General features: G+C 37.6%; 1 protein-coding gene across 10 annotated transcripts in view; it reads left to right on the forward strand.

Annotated features, from left to right (window-relative positions):
- The window catches only part of arhgap44a (Rho GTPase activating protein 44a), a 53,220-nt gene that overhangs the window by 13,026 nt on the left and 19,036 nt on the right, over positions 1-21,158 (forward strand). For 7 of the 10 annotated variants that reach the window (XM_059558761.1, XM_059558767.1, XM_059558768.1 and 4 more), the window contains exons 2-16: positions 7,826-7,865; positions 7,995-8,114; positions 8,198-8,274; positions 9,154-9,265; positions 9,866-9,942; positions 10,034-10,151; positions 10,328-10,396; positions 10,497-10,578; positions 10,714-10,841; positions 11,899-12,010; positions 12,373-12,454; positions 13,578-13,658; positions 14,308-14,421; positions 15,066-15,157; positions 15,251-15,433. In XM_059558761.1, coding sequence (XP_059414744.1) covers positions 7,826-7,865; positions 7,995-8,114; positions 8,198-8,274; positions 9,154-9,265; positions 9,866-9,942; positions 10,034-10,151; positions 10,328-10,396; positions 10,497-10,578; positions 10,714-10,841; positions 11,899-12,010; positions 12,373-12,454; positions 13,578-13,658; positions 14,308-14,421; positions 15,066-15,157; positions 15,251-15,433 — 1,487 coding nt within the window. Of the gene's footprint in view, positions 1-7,825; positions 7,866-7,994; positions 8,115-8,197; positions 8,275-9,153; positions 9,266-9,865; positions 9,943-10,033; positions 10,152-10,327; positions 10,397-10,496; positions 10,579-10,713; positions 10,842-11,898; positions 12,011-12,372; positions 12,455-13,577; positions 13,659-14,307; positions 14,422-15,065; positions 15,158-15,250; positions 15,435-21,158 lie in introns of all 10 variants that reach the window. The other 3 variants (XM_059558762.1, XM_059558771.1, XM_059558763.1) reach the window with 1 other exon arrangement.

Below are 21,158 nucleotides of genomic sequence, written 5' to 3' on the forward strand. Positions count from 1 at the left end.
GCAAGAAATGTTCCTCTGAGCCACATCATCTCATATTTGGTTATGAAGCTGAACCTTCATAAGGCTGAAGTCTTAAAATCACCCCTGGGGTTAAAGGCAGGACCTTTGAGGAGCTTATTAAAGGGGATATATATTGTGGAAAATAGGATTTTCTTTGCTCTTTTGAAATATATGAGTTTGATGTACTACTGTATGTAGACGTACTCTGTAAATCTAAATACAAAGCTCCTTTCCCACTACACACACATCTTTTATGGAAAATAAGCCACAGAAAACAAACTGGGGTAGTTGTGCCATGACAACCACGAGCATGTGAACATACAGTATGAGCGCCCACGTTCACATATCAGTGCCTATTCAGTATTCAGAACTTGGCCTGGCTTGATTAACAACAGTGTGAACATAATAGAAGTCATTTACACAGAAGTATTAAAGGTACATGAGCAAAAACATGGTTTATTTAAAAGTCGGAGAGAGGTCAGAAAATGGTCATATAGAATTAAGAAACCTATAACGTAATGGGAGTATATGATATGATGTATCATAGAAAAATCCTCTAAAGTCTTTAATTGTATCTGCTCATGATTTGATTTATGAAACAATGTGTGCTGAATAGTGCTGTTGCGTCCTAATATATCAGCAAACTAATAGTGACTTATTTTAATCAGCATTTTTTAAGCAAGTATTTGGTGAAGTAATTGTTTTAGTTCACTTGCATGATTCATGTTTCATCTCTCTCTTTTGAAGGGATAGAAAAGAGATCTGCTGGTGTCACAGTAAAACAGTATTGCTTTAGAGAAACAAGTGCTTTACACACTATTTGATCTTGAATTTTGTTATATTGCTCATATTTTAATGTTCTCGTACGTACTTTCTCATTTTGAGTAGTCCCTTCTTCCTTTGCATGAGGTGTACTGATTTAACCTTCGTTCAGCCACTGAACAAATCAGTGAATGAATCTAAACAAAGTTTTTTAAGTGAAAATTAAAGGTGCAATAGGTGATTGTCTTCAGAAACATTTTTGGTTATGCTGGATGTTGGCACAGTGATTAACCAGAAAATATAAATATGGCACATTGTGCCGAAAAGGTTGCCGACCCCTGCACTATAGGCTGCATATGTTTTTATTTTAATGTGAAAACTGTTTCTGTGTTATTAAAATGTAAAATAATTACACATAATAATAATAATAATAATAATAATACACATTTGAAACAGTATAGAATGATATAATTGTCATTTTTGTGTGAACGGTCTCTTTAAGGCTTCAGGTTCAGGTATTTCAATTCTGTACGTATTACGTAAAGTACAAAAAGATGGTGACAGATGGCTGTCTCATACTGCTTTTACGTGACCTTACCCAAACGATAACAAGCACATACCCCTCTTATTTATATTCTTCTAATAAAGTTAATATGTAGGCCATGTCCTACAGAGTATACATACAAGTTACAAATAATAACTCAAACAAACGTCCTTCCTTCCACATCCTGTCTATGTTTGAGGTAAAAAAGACCACATTGTTCGGGTTTAAATCCTATCCTGTCCAGAATGCAATTGGCTTTTGGCACTTGACGTGATGGGCTGATCAAATGCATGTCAGATATCCCAGGAAGAAACTCCTCCCTCTGAAAATAAACAGTGTAAAGTCCTTCTCTGTAGACATCCATGCTGATACAGACTCCTGGCTTTGTTTCTGGTAACAGTCCCTTCTGGCCTCCTGTGTCGGTAGACAAGTGTAGCCACCCAGTGAGTAGGACAGCTTCACTTGGCTGGATATGTCTGCCTGCTGGACTCCTCCGGGTGTCAGTCTCTCGCAACCTTAGGGTGTCTACACACCACTGGTTTCCAGATGCAGAGGAAGAGCACAAGTGTTTGTGGAAGTGAAACTGTGAAAATTAAACAAAAGCAGGAGAAAATACTAATTCAGAAGTGGATAAGAAAGCAAGTTGACTATATCCTTTGTTAATACGTGTTCTTGGTCATATTTTGAAAAGATCTGAGGGACTTTGAGGAGGGCCTAATGGTGATGGCTAGACAACTGGGTCAGAGCATTTCTAAAATGGCAAGTCTTGTGGGGTGTCCCGGAATGCAGTGTTTAGTACATACCAAAAGTGATACAAGGAAAGAGAACCGGTGAACTGGTGTCAGGGTCATGGGTGTCCAAGACTCGTTGATGCATGTGGGGTAGATCTGTGGAGGATATATTGGGGTGAAGAAAAATAATGGTGTAGAATACCAGTAAACATAGATATTTCATAACACTGTGTGCACACCTGTTAATTTCCATATTTGGCATTTTGTTCTTTTGCCTGGCAGACAAAATTTCTTATTTTTTGCTCACAAGCTCTCCATATTATAGTTCTCTGGCTGCAAGTAGAACATCCTTAAGAAAGAGGTGGTCTACTTCTCTGTGGTGCCCTAAATAACTGGCCTGATATCCCACTATATGAGACTTTTAGTGACTGCTTGGATGCAATATTCAGTCTTAAACACACAAATGTAACTTTTCTTGCATGCCTATGTACATTATTATTATATTATCTTTTTGTTGCTCTTTAAAAGGATGCCTGAAGCTTCAGAAAAACTAGCACTTTCCACAGATGCGAAGCACTGGCTCCATTACTTCATTTTGAAGCACTGATCCAGCATTTGAAGCTCGTTGTTTTTAGAGCTATTAAATGTTTGAAATTAAGGTCAATACCAGTTTATTAATTATTAGTACAAACCAGCTTTTAGTCTTATGCCAAATTTAGACAGCAAAGTGGCATTAAGGTTTCTTTTAAAGCAGGGTTGAAAAAATAATGCATAAATAACAGGTCATATAATATTTAGTTTGAGCACCTCCTTTCACTGACCTATTTAAAAAAAAAAAAAAAGCTCTTAATTTTTTAAGAGTTTCCGGCCCTGTTTTGTACCCTATTCTTGGAAAGTGTCAAATGTTGTAAGCCTGAAATAAGATGGAGGAAGAAGTGCAGCCAAGGAACAAACAGATGGCAAAAACAATCCCTCCACCTTATCTGTTGGCATCAGATAAGAGCCCTGATAGCAGCACTATTCTTCTCTGCAGTGATAAAGTCTCATTCTGTTCTAAATAAAAGCAGTAGAATGGCTAGGGTGGTCACCCTATTATATTATATTAGCCATTTTCCCAGGACGCATCCTTGCCAGGATTTTTATATTGCCTAAAATATCCAGATTTTGGCTGTTTGTGCTGTGCAGATCGATCATTGTATAACATTCATAAGAGCTATAGAGAGCAGAGCAGACAGCTCCTAATGCATTTAAATCACTCTCCTGGTACTTTGGTGTCATACAATGATCGGTGCACTTCGACGCCTCAAGTTCAAGAATGAATGAACAAACACCTAACATGTACGTGTATTTGCATTGCTTTGATCGTTCTCTGTAGATCTCACCTTCTCACACGCTACGGTTGGTTGATTATGTAACATACCTTCATGTTATTGGTCAAACTACTTTGGATGTTTTAGGCAATATAAAAATCCAGGAAAGGACGCGTCCTGGGAAAATGGCTCATATGGTCACCCTAAGAATGGCTATTACAGACCGTTCTCATCCCAAGGCGTCATGTACTGACCCTTTTGACATTTCGTCAACATCCTACGCACATGGCACCCTCTAGCGTCAATATTAGAAGCAGATAAAAATGGGCCAGAAGGCGCCTCCTAGCGGTCTAACCCTAACCCTAACCCTAACCTTAACCCATAATCTGTGTCTCATATTGACGCTAGAGGGTGCAATATGCGTAAGATGTTGACGAAATGTCAAGAGGGTCAGTATATGATGCCTTGGGATGAGAATGCGTTAGCTATTATCCCGATCGCATCGACCCGGCAGCGGCGTGGCTCTGCTCGAGTCACAACTGCAGGAAGAGGTTTAGCAAACAGGACAGGAAGTGGGTAGGAGAAATTGTTTGAGTCCGTGTGGCCGCTGTCCTGACTGTTCTAAGGTCTGTGATTATGGCCGTCCGCATTGTTCCTGCGGTCCCCTCAGTCTCAGACACCAGCCCGCTCACACAGGAAGTGCCATGTGCACAGACTGAGTTTGGAATTCTTTTGGCTGGGATTGGACAGTGCTCATAAAAAAAGACCTGAATGACAGGGATTTCATTCACTCTGTTTTCCAGCAATTAGAGAGACATGAATAGATTCTTACCTGAACCCGTCATGCATAAATTAACTTTTAATGAAGAAAAACCCAACTCAAGTCCAACGTGAAGATCTTTTTTTACGGCTCAAACTCAAACCGAATGTAAAAGGCAGCATGAATAGAACAAAAATAGAGATGACAAATAAGGGTTATTTTGGCCACAACTACACTATCTGGCAGCAAAAAAGCATCTATCCCCAAATTAAAAGCTTTTCAAAATTTTCCCTGTATTTTCTTGTGACGACTTCAGCCAATCAGCATTGTCATGACATCATTTCCCTGCAGGAATGTATGAAGAAATTACGAATGACAAACATTCCATCAGTCCAATGGAAGATTTGAATTTTGAAATGTCTTTAAAGGTTTCCAAAGAGCACAGCTGAAATAATCTGTATGTAAAGCACTGAATTAATTTCAAAAGTTTGATACTTAGGAATGAGGAGTGACTGGAGGAGAGTTTTCATGAGACTCCTGTAGATGTGTGCGGGACACTCTGGGCTGTAGTCCCCGATCAGTGCCTCAGCTCTGGCCTGGCCCCAGCAGGCCTGTCTCACTGAGCACTAGGTCATTCACATGCATCATCTGTTCTTCTCTGCCAGGCCGCTTGTTTGTATTTGTCTTTGCCCTGGGAAATTTGCAGTGTAGGAGAGTGGTTCAGCTTGATGCATCTGTTGTAGGCAGCCTGGGTTTTGGGAACTTTTTTTTTTTTTATCAACCTGAAACAGGAGGATTCTGCTGCTCAAAAACCGAAGAGTCTTGTTTTAGAGCCTGTGTATTACAGTCATTTTATGGCAACAAAGACACCTTTGTTCGATAATTATTTAAATAAAATTTTGCCATTTAGCAGACGCTTTTATCCAAAGCGACTTACAGTGCAGTGCACCGTGTTCTCTGGGAATCGAGCCCACAACCTTGCCCTGCTAGCGCAATGCTCTACCACTGTTTATGATTGGTATTGTAGCATCTTGTCTCATTCAAGCATGATATTACTGTGCTTGATGGCCAGCCAACTCACCTGACCTGAACCTCACAGAGAATCTATGAGGTATTGTGAAGAGGAAGATAAGTAACATCTGACAAACAATACAGAGGAGCTGAAGGCCTCTATCAAAGCAACCTGGGCTTCAATAATGCCTCAGCAGTGCCACAGGCTGATCGCCTCCATGCAACGCCGCATTGAAGCAGTAATTCATGCAAAAGGAGCCCCAACTAAGCATTGAGTGCATAATTAAACCTGCTTTGGAGATCTTGAACATTTCTGTTTTGTAAACCTACCTATTAATCCTACCTATTTGTCACAAAATATAGCTTAAATCTACACTCACTGACCACTTTATTAGGTACACCTTGCTAGTACTGGGTGGGACCCCCTTTTGCCTTCAGAACTGCCTTAATTCTTCATGGCATAGATTCAACAAGGTTTTGGAAACATTCCTCAGAGATATTGGTCTATATTGACATGATAGCATCACGCAGTTGCTGCAGATTTTTCGGCTGCACATCCTTGATGTGAAACTCCCGTTCAACCACATCCCAAAGCTGCTCTATTGGATTGAGATCTGGTGACTGTGGAGGACATTTGAGTAAACTGATCTCATGGTCATGTTCAAGAAACCAGTCGGAGATGATTTGAGCTTTGTGACATGGAGCATTATCCTGCTGGAAGTATCCATCAGAAGATGGGTACACTGTAGTCATAAAGGGATGGACATGGTCAGAAACAATACTAAGGTAGGTTGTGGGGTTTAAACGATCCTCAATTGGTACTAAAGGGCCCAAAGTGTGCCAAGACAATATCCCCCACACCATTACACCACCAGCCTGAACCGTTGAGACAAGGCAGGATGGATCCATGCTTTCATGGTTTTTACGCCAAATTCTGACTCTACCATCTGAATGTAGCAGCAGAAATTCAGACTCATTAGATCAGACATTTTCCAATCTTACATTATCCAGTTTTGGTGAGCCTGTGCAAATTGTAGCCTTCGTTTCCTGTTCTTAGAAAGACAAGATTATGTTGCAGGTCAGTTGTATGGATTTTTTTTTTTCTGGTTGTTGGAAATTCCGGTTAAACTATGTATTTTTTTTTTTTTTTTTTTTTTTTGTAGGTTCATGAAAATGCTACATTTTTCTATTCAAAATAGAAATATATATATATAGTGTGTGTGTGTGTGTGAGAGAGAGAGAGAGAGAGAGAGAGCAAGAGTGTTTGTGTATATATATATATATGTCTCTGCCTTAGATATAAAAAGTACCTCCTTCTAGATCAAGTCACATTTTTTTTTTTTTTTTTTTTTTTTTACAATTTAACATTATAATGTCATCATGGATGGGAAGGAGATGTGCTGGTGCTCGTGTTCGGCATTTGCTGCCATGGCAACCTGCTCTTCAGTATGTATGTGAGCACCATATGGGTCATGCTGCTTATCTGAGGCTCAGCAGAAACAGAACCTGCTCTGCATGCTCACTGTGATTCATCATAAATATCTAATAGCCAGAGTTCAATATGGTGCATTCATAGGGCATCGTGAACATTGTTTTTATTGATTTATATAGCTCATGATTGTATGTGAGCTGAAGGCGGTGAAATGGACCCTCCACTCATTTGTGAAAAGTCTCCCCAGTATGAATTGCTCAAAGATTTTGACACTCAATTAGCCAGTTATATAGGGACTGTTGATTTGCTATTCTTATGATATTCTCAGTATTCAAGGCAGGATTAAATTTATATCCAGGTATCAAATGACAGAATGTTAATAAGGGAGGAACCAGTGATAATTTTGTTTTAGTAGCTGGTGCCTAGCTTGTAGTTTCTATAAGTTTAAGATGTATTAGATTACTTATACATACACACACACACATATATATATATATAAAATCAAGCAAAATTGATGTTTTGTTGACATTTGTGTCAAAAATTTGTATGTGTTTTGAAACAATTTAGATATATTCTACCATTCAGAAGTTTGAAGTATATGTTATTTAATGTTTTTGAAAGACGGATTTTATGCTTACCAAGACTGCATGTATTTCATTGAAAATACAGTAAAACAGTAAAAATGTGAAATATTATTACAATTTAAAATAGCTGTTATATATAAATTATAATATAAAATTGTGATTTATTCCTGTGATGCAAAGCTGAATTTTCAGCATCATCACTCCAGTCTTCAGTATCATATGATCTTTCAGAAATCACACAGATATGCTGGTTTGCTGTATTGCTGTAATATTTTTGTGGAAACATGATATATTTTTGGAATTCTCTGATAAATAGAAAGTCCAACAGAAGCATTCGTTTGAAATGGAATATTTGTTACATTATAAATGTCTTTACTGTCACTTAAAAGAAAAATACATACAGTACTGACCATGTAGTATACAATACTTTTTTCTCAACTTTTTTAAAGAACTGTCTTTACAACTTAAATCAATTATCACATTTTATAAGGTTGCTTTCCAAATCCATTCAAAAATCTGCAGAGCATGTGTTTTTGCAGAAAAGTGTCTTATAAAGCGTGTGTTTAATTAATTACTGAAGGGATTTATAGTCATTCCCCTGGTAGAGGTGCTCCCATAAAGTGTATTTAGCAAAATTATCCAGCCTCCTGCTAGTGCAACACCTAAATGCCTGTTCTTTCCTATATTACAGGGCAGAAAAAACCGAGGTACTGAGTGATGACCTGCTGCAGGTGAGATGAAATCAGATCAGTGTGAACACAACTTTGTAGACAAGCTGTATATATTTATCTACTGCTCTTGTCTACTCTTATTTATACTACACTGCTCATATGTTTCACATGTGTCTATTCTGCATTCAGGTGGAGAAGCGTTTAGACCTGGTAAAGCAGGTCTCCCATAGCACACATAAGAAGCTGAACGCCTGTCTGCAGGGTCAACAAGGCACTGATTTAGAAAAGAAATCCGTCAAATCTCCCTCTGTATGTCAACTCTCACACCTCAGATACTTCAGTTTTCAATTAATTACACTCATAGCAACTTGATTGTGATTTTCCCTAAACAGAAAAAGTTGCCCCTGACGATACTTGCTCAGTGTATGGTGGAGGGAGCGGGTGTGTTAGGAGACGAATCTCTTCTTGGGTAAGTTTGTTTTTGTATTTTGATGTCGAATCAGATTTTTCAAAATGTTTTCCTTGCGCCGCATCCTAATTTACAACCGGATGGGCATCAATGGAGAATTATGCAAATAATTTCCAACTCACAATGGAAAAAGCGATTTTCTCAGTATTTGTTTTGTCTTGTTTTCCAGTACAAATATCTAAACATTCTTAAATCAAGAAACATTTACTTGAAAAAGAACATTTGTTAAAATTGTTTACTGGAATACATGACAAAAATATCTGCCAGAGGAGTAAGAAAAATAAAGATTGTTTTCACTTTAATACAATACAAAAATATTCTACAACATTTCCAGCAGCAGGTAAAATTATAAAATGTTATCAAAGTTATTTGAAACAGTTAACGTATAGGATATAACAATAATATAATAATCTTTACAAACCAGTTGTCATCCAGCACAATAGGTGGTGGTATCCATCTAATTAAGTTGGTTTGCAACCTGCCAGTAAACCCAATGAAGCAGAAGAAAGTTTTTTTTTTTCAGCCAGGTGGTGTAATTATTACAACCTACTAGCAGGGGTTAATGGGATCTTGGTAACCTTATTCAGACTTCTTGTGGTCAAGGTTTGGTTTATAAATGTTTCTTGTCATGCAACCTTAATTGGTTTGCATCAAATTAATTTGGATAGTTTCTACCAAGAGACAGATGAAATAGTATAAATAAATATCATAGAGATTGATTAGGCACACAACCTTTGATGTCAACATCAAAAGATATGGGTAGTTTCTCACAAGTTCAAGCTCTTGAGATATTTCATGACATTCACCAAGGTGTTTGTGAATTAGGATGCAGCCCTGACTTGGTGGCTGCTTTGACTAACCTGTGGTCTCCTTCTGTAGCAAGATGCTGAATCTCTGTGGTGAGACCGAGGAGAAATTGGCTCAAGAGCTCCTCATGTTTGAGATTCAGATTGAAAGAGATGTTGTGGACCCTCTGTATTTGCTGGCTGAGGTGAGCATGTTTTTCCTGTCAAAGTTACTGCGTAATTCACATATTGCATTCTTTTGCAACTGACATATGAAATAATAGTCAGGTAAATCTTTATTAAACCTTCAGACTTAATACATTTTTTTAACAGTATTACAGACTACTGCATATGCAGTACATGCATATAATTGTCTATTGTCACTGTATATCTCCCAGTAATATAATAAGTCTTAGTAATAAGATATTTAAATGCTTAGTTTTATTATCACAATGCTCTGTAGTTTTTATTATGGGACAAAAACATATAATGCAATGTAATACAATGATAATTCAGAGATGTACATACAAAAAATCTGTAAATATTTTGCAGCCAAAAGTCATGTTTACAACAACCTGATGGGGGATATTTTTACTTAAAGGACTTTTAAAGAAATGTATGATTGTGTACAGCAGGTTTTTCAACAATGTTTTGATCATGTCCATAATTTAGAGGTCTCAGAAATTTGCGTTTTAAATATGATACTTCAATAGACTTCATAGGGTTGGAAGCTAATCCCTAATTGCTTGCAGTTTTCATGCATAAAGGTTGCATTGTTTCTCATATGGACACGGTTTGCTGTTTAGGTGGAAATTCCAAACATTCAGAAACAACGAAAACATTTAGCCAAACTGGTCCTGGACATGGATTCTGCCAGGACACGGTATGGACTATAAGCAATATCACTGTTGATCCCTTGATCTGCATTGACCACATTGTGCTCTGACCTTGTCATTGGTCCTCCTCACCTCTAGGTGGCAACAGTCCTCCAAATCTTCAGGTCATCCTAGTAATGTGCAGCAGGGCGGAGCCAAGTCTGATTCCCTGAGAGAGGAAATGGAGGAGTCTGCCAATCGGATGGAGATCTGCAGGGTGACAATTCCTCACGTTGTTTCTTCCACGTTTAATTAAAATCTTAACCAAATGCAAAGCAACACTAAAATGTTACTCTTACTTAATAGTCTGCATCTCAGTATGGTTTTGCCTTTTTTTATTAGAATTTGAAATATTTGTGATAACGTAGACCTACATGTCTTTCGTCTCTGTAGGACCAGTTATCAGCGGACATGTACAACTTTATGGCCAAAGAAATAGACTATGCAAACTACTTTCATACGGTAAGTACCTCTGGGCACTAAAGGACTTCGCCTTTATGTATGTATAATTTTGGTTGGAATACCTTACAACGTGTGTGTCCTTTTATTGGTCTTGCTGTAGCTCATAGAGGTTCAGGCAGAGTATCACAGGAAGTCTTTGGAGATTCTGCAGAGTGTGCTGCCACAGATCAAAGCTCACCAGGGTGAGACTCTCCACTTCCTCTTTCATGTCTGAGCGTACAAGTTTGGTTAAGTGGTGGCTTTCAAGTGCTTTTGTGGGTCTGTCAGTAAACTTGTTTCTGGACCTGCATTTTAACATCCATCATGATGTGTTTCAGAGGCATGGATAGAGAAACCATCATATGGAAAGGTCTTAGAGGAGCATCTAGCCATCAGTGGCAGGGAGATTGCGTTTCCTATCGAGGCGTGCGTCACCATGCTGCTCGAATGTGGCATGGAGGAAGAGGTGCGAGACTGCTGAGAAACAACACAACATTATGCCTTATTTATACCTGGAAGCGCAGTTTGTTTCTACAAACTGAGGGATGAGTCGAAATTGTTGTTTGTGGTATTCAACAGCATGTCACATATGCCGTTCATAAACATTATGCTGTAGATAACCTGAATCATTCTGGAAAGATCTCTTTGATTTCACCTTGACAAGTTATTAAGTACAATGATAGTATCATTGACCAGGATTTGTATAGTCTCAGTGTCTGTTCACTGATCAAATAGTTGCATTAATGTTTTAATATTGTTGAGTACTTCCCCTGTGTTGATTTATTTATTTAAATGCCATTAAATGACACAAAAAAAAAAAAAAAAACTAATCATGATTGGCCGCTTTACATGTCATTCATAAAGTCTGTCTTAACTATACACAGTTATTAAATTACCCATAATTATTTATTTTTTTATTTCAGAAATTAAGAACTATTATTTTTATGTTTTTATTATATGTATTTTATAAGAAATAAATGTAATTTATTTAATTCAGCTTATATGAATTTAGTTTATCTAATTTAGGTTACGGTTTGCTTATTTGAATATATGAATAATAATTTAGCTAATTAAGAGGATGAGTTGCATTTCTACTTATAATATACACTTTTCTGTAAACATTTGTCATAAAGTTGATCTATGGATTTTTTACACTTTCAGCATGAAAAAAAAGAATGTTATTATTTTTATTTTAAATATTACACAAGTATACTGTTAGTACAATGCATTGACATTAATATACTTACTACAATACATACTTTGAAAATGTATTTGTAACTGATAAAATTAATTAACTATTATTTATTAAATTAAATACCTTTTAGTTATCTTGAGGCCCCATTGGAAGTTTGCTAAGACCCCCTAGTGGACCCCGGCCTCCCGGTTGAGAACCACTGATCTATTGCAAAGAAATTATAAATGAATTTAATATTTAAACCACGAGGGCCAAGGATGTCATTTGGGACAGGGCTTAGGATTTTATGACTAAAAGGTTCTTAACTTTACTCTTCCTGTCACATTAGGGTTTATTTCGGGTGGCTCCCTCAGCCTCCAAGCTGAAGAAACTTAAAGCATCTCTGGACTGTGGGGTTCTGGATGTGCAGGAGTACTCGGCCGACCCACATGCCATCGCAGGTGAGCATCTTAGCTTTTAAAATGTTCACTGATCTATCCGCATCCGTGTCTTTTTAGTGGATCGCAGCTACAAAGTCTCAAACTCAATGGCAGTTTGCATTGTGTCCCAGGTTAATTTTATCTCATTACATCGGTCCTGAAGCGTGACCTTGTAGCTGCCAGTTAGGGGGGCCACAGCCGACTGGTGGTACACGCTGATTGTGTCCATGACAGCTCATTGTCAGGCTTCTCTTTAGTATTTCAAGCAGAGAATATCACACTTCCAGTCATGTCCTGTGCTTCCCTCTTTCAACATGTCCCTGCTTCTTTCACTCTCTTGTTCTTCCCTCTGACCTCTTTCCTTCTTCATCTGCTTCCCTCAGGAGCTTTGAAGTCTTATCTTCGTGAACTTCCCGAACCTCTAATGACCTTTGAACTCTATGATGAATGGATTCAAGCCTCTAAGTAAGTATCGATAGTCTGCCCCAACACAAACTCCATTACCCGGTACTATTTGCCATTTTCAGATACATTCAAGACATTTCCTCGGTTCCAAAACATACCCTGATCACAGAGTTTTCATCTGGAAGATGTATTTTAAGAGCATTTGCTTATCTGCAATATGTCTCCTGTAAGCCTCATGTAAGATGTTTCCTGTGTTGAAAAGACCAGCCTGAAAATCGAAAGAAGTTTTCAAAACCAAAACTAGACCAGCTGTTTGTAGTCACAGATGCTTTGCAGATGAAGCTCTCTGTTAAGGGCTGCATGATAAATCGCATACGATATTTAATGCGCATCTTGTCAATAAAGCCGGTTCTGTTATAAGCGGTAAATCTCCATCTCCTGCACGCAATCACATGGAGTAGCATTAACTACACAGAGCTGATGTTCACTGACAAGCTTCGCAAAAACACAATCATATTTTGCGCAGCTTTTCAATGAACAATTGCTCTGTGTAGTTAATGCAGCTCCATGAAAAACCGCGCAGGTAATGGAGATTTACCATTGATTACAGAACCGGCTTTACGTACAAGATGTGCAATCAAATATCACATGCGATTTATTGTGCAGCCCTACTCTCTGTAACTGAAATCTTGGAAATGTACATGTGCTTCTGGTAGTGAGCTGCCTACCTATATTTAAAGGGATAGTTCACTCATAATTGAACACTTTCGAGGCCCAGAAACGTAGTAAAGACATGATTAAAATAGTCCATGTGTCATCAGGGGTTCAACCCTAATTTCTTCTCTTCTGTGTATTATAGTGTAAGTGAATGTGTAGATGTTAGTATTAGCTTCCCTTTGGAGTACACTCTCAGAAAACTACTAGTGTAATAGCTTTTATACTCAATGTATATACTGTAATTGTATTTTAAGTGAACTTAATATTAAATTTACAATGGTAGATTTGTCACTGGAATGTACACTGTAGAATGTAAAATCAGCTGAATGTTTATCTGTTTCTGTGTGGGTTAATCACAATGTGGGGGAAAAGAAAGATCAAGTTTAGTTGCACCCATGATGAACATACAGCAGTATATTTTTATACTGTATACTGTACCATAATGCGTTTCTCCCTGTGTCTTTAGTATTCAGGATATGGATAAAAGGCTCCAAGCCCTTTTGTGTACATGTGAGAAACTACCAGCAGACAATCTGAACAACTTCAGGTGTGTGGTGCTTATTATTTGTTATTTCTTACGAGGCCTTTGTCTTTGAATGAGTCATGAATGCAAGAGCTCATTAGAAGAGAGAAGTGTCAAATCTCTGTCCCATCATGAGCGATGCAGCAGTTCCTTCACTGACAGGAAGTGGGCATGTGTCTGAAATAAAAAGTTCATTAGTCCTACTGAGAATATATTTGAGTTTGGAAATGTCCTTCAGCTTAGCCTGTTTAGAATGCCAACTATACAGAAGCTGTCTCTGGCAAAGATAAATTCAGCCTTTTCATTTCACACTGACTGATTTGGCCAAAGAATTAGAGCCACACAATAAATAATACATAACTAATCCAGGATTAAGTTCAAACAAAGCTTCCTTAAAATAAGCATGCCTGTTCATATTGATTACGCATTTTTTTATTTACAATTCATCTAATTCAAATCCTGTGAATTTTTGGCCTGTGAATTTTTGGAATCTTCTAGCCTTTATTGCGAGCTGTCTAGCTGTCTGACTGCACCTGCCTTCTGTCAGACCTACTGAAATATTGATGATATACAGCGACAGGAATAACAAATGTAGGAGTGAATGCCAGGGCTAAACCCTTTGGTCAAACTGAGATTGAAACTAAAGTTTTATATTTCTTTCTTTTCTAAACAGATATTTAATCAAGTTCTTAGCCAAACTCACAGAGCATCAAGATGCTAATAAAATGACGCCAGGTAATATTGCAATAGTTCTTGGACCCAACCTGCTGTGGACACATTCAGAAGGGTGAGTGCATGTCTTCCCTTTGGATTGTTTCTCACATTTATGTGGAGCGCAGCAAATTCACAAAGGAATTTAAAGGGACAGTTCGCTGAAAAAAAGAAATTCTGTTATTATTACAGTCTGACTTTATTATTTTTCTTCTGTGTAGCACAGTGTTGTTAATGGTACAGTAACTAGAACACACTATTAAAAATTATTTTCTTTTTACAGATTACAATAAAATATAAAATAAACATTAGATTTAAAATGTACAACTTGAGAAAAATAGTAGATTAAGTCAAAGTGGTAAAATTGTTAAACAGAAGCAAAAAATAAATGTTAAAAAAAGGAAAAATTTGTAAAGCACATATGGCTTTTGCATGATATTTTTAAATTGTTTGGAGTCATGCAAAGGTTTGTGTGTCTTCTGACTGACAATTAATTTTTTGGGATCCCTGCAGATGTGGTCACTGTGAAATATAGTTTTATGGAGAATGAGGATTGCTTAAAGTGTAACCTTTTGTGTTCCACAAAAGCAAGAAAGTCATACAGTTTTGGATCAACATAAGTTATTTAATGACATTTTTAGGTATACTTCTTCTTGAATGTGTCTAGTAGTTTTATATTTCAACATATATAATGCTCAAATGGGTCATTTATCTTCATAGGAACATGACGGAAATGATGACCACCATGTCCCTGCAAATCGTTGGCATCGTTGAGCCGATCATCCAGCATGCTGACTGGTTCTTCCCTGGAGGTTAGACAGAAAGAGTTGTGAAAACATATTCGCACATACACACAAGCATGTTCTCCTGCCAGATTTGGACTTATTTGTCTTTGCTATTCTTAGAAATAGAGTTCAACCTGACAGGCAGCTTCGGCAGCCCAGTCCACACCAACCACAACTCCAACTACAGCTCCATGCCCTCGCCCGATATGGACCAATCAGATCGCAAGCAGCAGCATGACCAGAGCCGACGCCCACTCAGTGTTGCTACTGACAACATGATGCTGGAATTCTACAAGAAGGATGGGTAGGTTGTTCAGCACTCATGTCTCTGTCAGCCACCTCCATCTCTCCTCTTTTTCTTTTCCCCTTCCACACTCTTCCATTAGCTTCCTATACCATCCTTACTTCTTGAAGGGACAGTTCACCCAAAAATGAAGATTCTGTCATCATTTACTCACCTGTCATGTCTTTCTAAACCTGTGTGACTTTTTTCCATGAAACAAAAGGTAGATTTTTGAAGAATATGTTGGCTAGACGATTAATTTAAATAAAAACAAAATTGCGATATGGCTTAGTGTTAATATCAAGTCGTAAAGGCTGCAAATTAATTAAATAAATACATGAGTTGTGGGTTTCAGAGTGAAGCGCTGTGTTTATTTACACACAAGCAGCTCATGATCCAATGTTTTCAGTTTCTCAAAGAAGCTCGTGACATTTGCCAAGTATCAGAGGTGTCAAGTAACGAAGTACAAATACTTTGTTACATTACTTAAGTAGAAATTTGGGTTATCTATACTTTACTTGAGTAATTATTTTTCAGCCGACTTTTTACTTCTACTCCTTACATTTTCACGCAACTATCTGTACTTTCTACTCCTTACATTTTAAAAATAGCTTCGTTACTGCTATTTCATTCCGGCTTGTCATCATCATAAAAAAAAAAAAAAAAAAAAAACTATCCAGATAAATCGCGCCATCCGGATGGAGTGAATTTGATTGTGGTTGGATGAGAAGTATATACCATTCCGACACCCTATTGGTTTGTATGGTCCATCGCACCTGCACATGACACAAATCACATCACACTCAAGCAAGGACACAGCCAGTTTTGGGTTCGTTTATCAAAAAATATATTTCTTAATAGTAGGGTTTGGTATGGAACCGGTATCCGATCGCCTCAGAGTCAGTCCCCTTAAATTTCATATGAAACCGGCGTCAGACCGGTCTCCTCCCGTCTTTCAGCGCTCTTCAATCCGCAGACCGCGGCGGAGCAGCGCATGCTCACTTAAACACAAACAGAGGACACAAGGTATGTGTTTATCGATAGATTGTTAGAATATCCGTATCTGTGCAGTTCTTTGTCATAAATACAGTTTACAAAAGGTCACGAAGAAGCAGTCGCTTTCTCATCTACTGTAAAGTTTTCGCTTGTCACCGCTCATCACTAAACAGCTGTTTCCTCGAGCGAACACATATGAACGAACACATACTTTAATTACACTTATTTAAATATACTTAATTTAATCATACGTACTTTATACATACACTAGTGTGCAAAAGTCTTAGGCACTTTTCACTTAAAAGAATGGTGTTCGGCCAGTTATTTATATATTTTGCTGTGTCAGTATAAAATATCAGTTTACATTTCCAAACATTCATTTTGCCGTTGTCAAACTGCTTGTGCATTCAAAGTCGCACTAGATTATTTTTAAAATGAATGGCAAACTGATATTTCCTACTGACACACTACAGCAAAAGATATAAATAACTGGCTTAAAACCCTTTTTTGGGGTGAAAATACTAATGTGCCTAAGACTTTTGCACAGTACTGTACTTTAAAAAGGACATTGTTGCTACTTTATAAAGAATGAGCATACAGTAATTCACAGAACTGATTAAAGACAGTGAGACAGCACTCATCTTAACTAAATATCACCGGACCCTACTTAAAAGTTATTATTTCTCACTGGCTCATTTACCAAATGGGTGCTTTCTCTTCGTCCTCCACAAATTAAGCTACTTAATTTGTAGTTCGGTAGCGAGACGTTTGAATAAATTATCGTTTGTGATTGACGACGCGATTGACAATGTTGTGACAAGTAGGCTATACCAACTTTGTAACTCGTTAGCCCCCCACACACACACACTGGTCATAGCAGACATATGTACCGAATTAGTGAAGTGATTAGTGATTAGTGAAGTGACATTCAGCCAAGTATGGTGACCCATACTCAGAATTTGTGCTCTGCATTTAACCCATCCGAAATGCACACACACAGAGCAGTGAACACACACACACACACTGTGAGCACACACCCGGAGCAGTGGGCAGCCATTTATGCTGCAGCGCCCGGGGAGCAGTTGGGGGTTCGATGCCTTGCTCAAGGGCACCTAAGTCATGGTATTGAGGGTGGAGAGAGAACTGTACATTCACTCCCCCCACCCACAATTCCTGCCGGCCCAGGACTCGAACTCACAACCTTTCGATTGGGAGTCCGACTCTCTAACCATTAGGCCACGACTTCCCCGAATACAGGAAGGTATCAATCAAGAAGGTATCAGGATATTTAGTCATTTTTAGTTTTTGATTAATCACTTGGATTAATCATTCATTTTGACAGCACTATAATGTTTATTGTATATAGACAACCATACAAGTGTAATTGTTACTAAGCCTGCACTAATGTTCTTGTCCATTGCCATCGCAGATTCCTGCAGCTAAGCTTGGATGTACATTTACATTCCATTAAAGGTTATTGATGACATGCCTCTGAAGTTTGACTTTTGCACCATAACAATACTTATAGGCAACTAGTCATCATATCTCTAGCTCTTTAATATATTTGCATTGTACTAAACTGCGTTCATTTTCAATGGGCATATATGCGGCTGAAACAGGTAGCCTAGTGCGTCCCAAATTTTTCAACATGAACATTATAATATAACATTATAGTCATTATGGCCTTTAGAAAATTTTTTTTTTTTTTTTGGAGGAGGTGGACAATAGGCCCCTGTGGCGCGACCTAAGCTTTTGTTCTTAATGCCATTTTTTCCCCCTTACATTACTTTAACATTTATACTTTAAGTAGTTTTTTAAACCAATACTTTTACACTTTTACTTGAGTAAAAAGCTTGAGTTGATACTTCAACTTCTACAAAAGTCTTTTTAAACCCTAGTATCTATACTTCTACTTGAGTAATGAATGTGAATACTTTTGACACCACTGCCAAGTATGGTAACCCATACTCGGAATTGGTGCTCTGCATTGAACCCATCCAAGTGCATACACACACACACACACACACAGCAGTGAGAAGTGAACACACCATGAACACACACCCGGAGTAGTGGGCAGCTATAGATCCAGCCCCCGGGGAGCAACTGGGGGTTCAGTGCCTTGCTCAAGGGCACTTCAGCCATGGGTATTGATTCATGTAGGTTGTCTACAAACTGGAAGGTTGGTGGTTCAATCCCTGGCTCCACCTGACCAAGTGTGGAGGTCTCCTTGAGCAAGACCCCTAACCCCAGCTGCTCCCGACGAGCTGGATAGTGCCTTGCATGGCTGACACCACAGCCATTGGTGTACGGATGAATGAGTGAATGGGTGAATGTGAGGCAACTTGTAAAGCGCTTTGGATGGCCATGGGTCTGTTGAAAGCGCTATATAAAATGCAGTCTATTTTTTACCATTTAACCCACCGACAACTCCTTCCAGCACAAAGACTCGAACCGGCGACCTTCTGGTAACTAGTCCAGCTCTCTAACCATTAGGCCACGGCTGCCTCAACCACATCAGGCATCAACCATCTTCCCAAACTTGTAAATAGAAGCACTTTGTCAACAAAAGAGATGCTTTATGATGTGGCTTTCCTTCGGGCAAAAAAAGAATGTTGATGGTTTAATGTTTGAATATTAAGAAATTAAGACAGCCATAAATATTAGTTTTGCATTTTTACTGCAGTAATGTAAAATAAAATGATTTTTATATTGTTTTTCTTAAATACTTAAAATAGATTTTTTATTTTATAGTAAAATATTTCAATTGTAATGTTTAATTTTAGATATATATTTAATAATAATATGACCAATATTATATTTTTTTTTTAGTAGTAGAAGTTTTTTATTTTTTATTTGTATATGTAAACACACGTACATGTATTTATATTTATATCTTATATTTTATTTTATTTCATTGTTATACAGATACATAATTACAACAATTTTGGACAACTTTTAAACAAGCACAGCAAATCTGAAGCTTTAAAAAAAAATTCAAATGGCAAATTTATTTAGAAAAAACACAATTTCATTTCCCCCCAGATCGTGCATCGATTTTTTTCGATTTTTTTTTTTTCCTCTCTCCAAAATGCTGGTGACCACAAGTGTCTTATTACTTCAGAAGACTTGCTTGTGAGTGGACGCTTTTTTTGTGGTGCTTTTTTTTTACATTTTGGAGCTTGTCCTCACCCTGATTCATCTTAATTATTTAGAAAACAGCGGCCAGGATATTAACCTTTAATGTGCCATGGAAGAAATAAAGTCACATGTGATTTGATCAACATGAGAAAATAACAACAGAACTTTCTTTTTCCTGTGAACTATCCCTTTAAATGAATCATCATAGCAGTAACTGCCTATTAATGACAGGGTTCGATAGTGCTGCTTAAACTAATTAGCAGTGGCGGAGGAGACAGTGGCAGATAGTTAATGTGTTCAGCGACTAATTCACTTAGACCGAGACGTCAGTCACTTCGTTATCCAGTATACTTTCAGTGTCATTTGTTCTCAATTGGACTTGAGCTCTGAGAACGTCTCAGTGACTCCTGCAACCTGCCCTCATTTGAACAGAGCTGGTCTCTGGCTGATGGGCTGCCACGGTCTCTATGGAAATGTGGATGGAGTGTTGAAGGAGGGCCGCGGCTCACTTAATCATTCACTGAGGTGGCTGGATTTCTGAGACACGAGGCAGATGTGCCAGGCTCTGACTCATGCCACCTGCAGTGCTCCAGAAAAATACTCCGTACGGAGGAGGAGATCCAGATTTCTGTCAGACTAGAGTCCTACTCCAGACTAGTGTAGAACAAATATTGCATTCTAGCGAATAGTTGGCAAACACTGCTGCCAAATTACCACATATTAAATGCAGGGCTTTGTGGAATTATTTTTGCAAGTGCTTTACCAAATTGTTTTTTGAAAGAAGAATGGCAGATATTATAACTGGGGGAGCATGTCCACACTACTTTTAGACATTGTTAATTTCATTCCCCTACACTGTAAAAAATGGTGACTTGGAATTTTACCCATATACCTACCTAATTTAACTGCTAAAATCTTATGTTTTCATGTATTTAGGTTGATTTAGTGGTATTAAGTAATATTTTTGACTTTCTTTTTTTTTAATGAAATTTTTGATTACATTTTGTTGATCAATTAGCGTGGCACACCTGTAGGTCATAGATAGGTGCTTAGGAAAAAAGACTGATATAGTCAAAATATGATAAAACAAGAAAATCCCGCACACTATCAACTTGCAAAACAATAAAAAAAATACTTTAATAGCAATGTTTCGATCGTCAATGATCTTCATCAGGCATTGTATTCAAACTCCATTGTATTAAAAACAACATGACACATCACAGTGAAGAATCAGCAATATCCAATCAAGATTAGTAATTGAATAATCATTAACACCACACCACATTGTTAACTCCACAATTACATACATCGTAAATGCAATATATATATATATATATATATATATATATACAGTACAGACCAAAAGTTTGGAAACATTACTATTTTTAATGTTTTTGAAAGAAGTTTCTTCTGCTCATCAAGCCTGCATTTATTTGATCAAAAATACAGAAAAAACAGTAATATTGTGAAATATTATTACAACTTAAAATAATAGTTTTCTATTTGAATATACTTTAAAACAATAATTTATTCCTGTGATGCAAAGCTGAATTTTCAGCATCATTACTCCAGCCTTCAGTGTCACATGTAACATCCAGTCTATCACATGAT

This window comes from Carassius carassius, chromosome 9 (assembly GCF_963082965.1).
Source record: "Carassius carassius chromosome 9, fCarCar2.1, whole genome shotgun sequence".
NCBI classification, from domain to species: domain Eukaryota; kingdom Metazoa; phylum Chordata; class Actinopteri; order Cypriniformes; family Cyprinidae; genus Carassius; species Carassius carassius.